Raw genomic sequence first — 3448 nt, forward strand, 5'->3', positions numbered from 1 at the left:
AGCATTTGTGTCAATGTGGCCAAAAACCAAAAAAAGTCAGACTTACTAAAGCAACATAACAACACGTGTCTGTAAGCATGAAACTCACGAGGGAAGCTCATTAACCATGGGTTCTGGGTCATGTCTACAGTTCTCCATTCACCAGTCATTTCTAATGGTCCAGCTTCACACACACACAGACATATTACAGTGAGAGTGCATATTTTAAACATAAATGTGGTTACAATGTATCTGTCCTTTACAATGACAAACTATTCGGACTTCAGAGCCTCAACTTTTGGCTCAAATGACAGAACAAAGTCAGGAAGTACAAGTCATATATTTCCCATCAAAATCTCTCAGATAATGCAACAAATTTTAGTGGAGCATAAGATTACGGAGTACATATTCACAGCTTAAACTGAATTCATAAGGAAAAAGTACTTAAGCATGTAATCTGTCACATGTTGTGTAGTGTGGTGGGGCCCATTTGGTAGCCATGTATACCTACCAGCCTCTGTCCAGGCTGCTGTCCCCACTGCATCTGTTCAGTCTCAGGAGTGCTGCGAACTCACAATTTATGATGCAAACACAAATAATTTATTGTTATTTGGGTAGATGGATACGGAAATGCAGAAAGTGTGAAAATATTTGAGGGTATGAAATAAAAAAGTCGATGTAGCTGGTGTCATCAGAATAAACCTTTTAGAACACACACAGACGCACACAGATGCACGCAGACCCACGCAGACCCACGCAGACGCACACAGACCCACACAGACAGGTGATTAAAATGGCACCATGTTGTGGTAGCTGTAAAAGAATAATATGCAGTTTCATTACAGCAATAAGAGGAAGTTGAGTTTTCCATCACTAAAGTAACATTTCCACAGAATGCTTAATCTAACTTGTGCTCATCATTACAGTTTTTTTTTTTTTTTTTTTTTTTACAGCCGCTAGGACACATTTCTCAGTACTTAGGTCACTTTTGCAAAACTCTTCACACAATTCTCCTAACTGACCCTCAGCTTGGCAAAGCAGTTCATTTCACATTCAAAATGCACTACAACTACCAAAACACTTTATTCAGGTCTCAAATAAACTCATTCTTCCTGAACACTAGCAAAGGTTGACAGCCGACAAACACACTTTGTCACCCACAAAACAATGACCTAAAAAACACTAACAACATGTAGCATTACACAGTGTTTTCTTGTGTAAAACAAGGACACATCTCTGTTCATAATTTCAATATATGTTACTGGAATGAATCAGACATCATGCAGAATTCGTTAATATTTGTTTATGTATTCTTATTTTTTTGCACTGAGTAATCCCAAAATACAAGAATTTGTATACACACCATCCACTGATACACATACAATAGTAATGCTAATCTACTCGGTCTTCTCCATTTGGGCACAGGTTCTCATCCACATCACATCTTATGTCATCTAGGGCAATACACCTAGGAAAGAATCTTCTGGCATGCCTGATCCATCCCTGGCAATCTTCTGCTGATATCTCCAGGCATCCAGCATTCATTGCATCCAGGAGGGACATTTGATCATGTGGATGATGGTCGTAAACCTTCCACCGCCATGAGGAAAAGAATTCCTCTATGGGGTTGAGGAATGGAGAGTAAGGTGGGAGGAAAAGAGACTCCATTCTGGGATGGGCTGCAAACCACTCGGTGACTGCACGGGAGTGATGAAATGCCACATTGTCCCATACAATTATAAATGTTGGCTGATTCCTTCTCTCCGCATCCCTTTCCTCACCTAGCACAACCCTTCCATAGAGATCATGCAGGAACGCAAGGAGCCGTTCAGTGTTGTATGGCCCAATTAGTGGTCTGTGTAACAGCAGTCCATCAGTGGATATTGCTACGCACATTGTGATGTTGGCACCCCTCTGGCCCGGGACATTCACTGTGGCTCTCTTCCCAATCACATTCCTCCCTCGTCGCCGTGCTTTGGCCAAGTTGAAACCTGCCTCATCCACAAAGATGAAAATGTGGTGTGTTTGCCTGCCTTCAATCTCCATGACTCTCTAACATAAATCCACAAGGCAACATAAGCTGTTACAGTAGTAAATTTGTAAAAATTGTCTTTGTGTGTGTTTGGTTTTGTTCAAAAACAGATCTGTATTTTATTGTGATCTTACCTGGACATACTGCTTCCTGAGTTGCTTGACATGTTCAGAGTTCCTCTCAAAAGGCACAGTGTACAACTGTTTCATCCTGACCTGATGTTTTTTCAGGACTCTAGAAATTGTTGTTATGCTTACACTGTGAATATTTCCAAAAGTAACGTTGTCTGCCAAGACTCTGTGTCTAATTTCAGTGAGTTTTATCCCATTGTTTCTGATGACCATATCAACAATGACAGTTTCCTGCACATCAGTGAACATCCGTCCTCTCCCTCCTGTGTGAGGTAACCGTTGAGTCCTAAGCAGAAATCCAACAACAATTACACAAAAGCTTATTTACGTCTGAAATGTGCAAATGCCCTTGCAGAATACAAGTTACCTGTTGGTTTGCCGGAAAACTCTAACAATAGATGCCACTGTAGAGCGTTGCAGATTTGGCTGCACTCTCTGACCAGCCTCTCTCATCGAGTGACCATGATTTACTACATGATCAATTACAGTAGCTCTGATCTCATCTGCGACTACAGCTCTTGATCTTCCTCTTATTCTTCTTCCACCACGCATACGTATTCCTCGCCCCCTCCCAGCCACTCTTCTTCCTCTTTCAGCCACTTCTCCATTTCTGGCTGGGTCCATGTTTACATCACAAAACAAACCTATTCAGCAGTTGTCTCCTTTTGTAATGAAATTGAAGGAGTAACACCTGTGTAGATGTTCATCTACAATGAGAATCAGCTGTGGCTGGTTAAACTGCATTTTTAGATTTAAAATATGTTTCAATAAAATATTGCTGTTGAATTTTGCTGTCTTATTCAGTTTTGCATTATGTTATTGTTTTGACCATAAGTTTAACAGTTTTGAAAACAGTATGTAAGTACATGCAAAATGTCCTGTACGTACAAAGATTTTTGGCAGTTGTTGTGTCTGAGTGAGAAAATAATTCATGAAATTTGAGAGATGTAGTCATTGAATGCATTTTGTGCCAAAACTATGATAACTGATCCTCAGTTTAGCCCACATAGACTTCTGTTGTGCTCACTGTGTGAGGAGTTTTGCAAAAGTGACCTAAGTATTGCGAAATGTGTCCTAGCGTCTGTAAAAAACTGTAAATGTTTTTAATGGTCAGATACAGGTGTACAGGTGTACAGGTGTACATGTAACCAGGAAACATTGCAAAATTAATATAATTTTCACAGGAGACATACATTTGACGGAGAAGATTGTGAGGGGTTGAGCGTCTGTCTTCTCAGCATCATTTAAGATAAACGTTCTTTGAAAAAACACAGTTGGTGTTTTCGTTAAATGTCACAGAACATTT

At 40.1% G+C, this 3448-nt stretch overlaps 1 protein-coding gene across 1 annotated transcript; it reads right to left on the minus strand.

Moving 5' to 3' along the window:
- Nucleotides 1-1120: 1120 nt before the first annotated feature.
- Nucleotides 1121-3228, minus strand: LOC109203109 (uncharacterized). The gene is made up of 3 exons (XM_019362146.2): nt 2510-3228; nt 2146-2428; nt 1121-2031 (listed from the first exon to the last, which is right to left on the minus strand). The coding sequence occupies exons 1-3, from the start codon at nt 2764-2766 to the stop codon at nt 1372-1374; spliced, it is 1200 nt and encodes a 399-aa protein (XP_019217691.1). The 5' UTR covers nt 2767-3228; the 3' UTR covers nt 1121-1371.
- Between the last annotated feature and the right edge of the window lie 220 nt (nt 3229-3448).

This window comes from Oreochromis niloticus, linkage group LG8 (genome assembly GCF_001858045.2).
Source record: "Oreochromis niloticus isolate F11D_XX linkage group LG8, O_niloticus_UMD_NMBU, whole genome shotgun sequence".
NCBI lineage: Eukaryota > Metazoa > Chordata > Actinopteri > Cichliformes > Cichlidae > Oreochromis > Oreochromis niloticus.

Excerpts from the sequence above, each read along its gene's own strand:
- LOC109203109 (XM_019362146.2), bottom strand. The coding sequence starts at position 2,766 with ATGGACCCAGCCAGAAATGGAGAAGTGGCTGAAAGAGGAAGAAGAGTG. Across the intron at positions 2,429-2,509 it reads GTTTTCCGGCAAACCAACAG|GACTCAACGGTTACCTCACA; the intron begins GTAACTTGTATT and ends ATTTCTGCTTAG. Across the intron at positions 2,032-2,145 it reads TCAGGAAGCAGTATGTCCAG|AGAGTCATGGAGATTGAAGG; the intron begins GTAAGATCACAA and ends GATTTATGTTAG.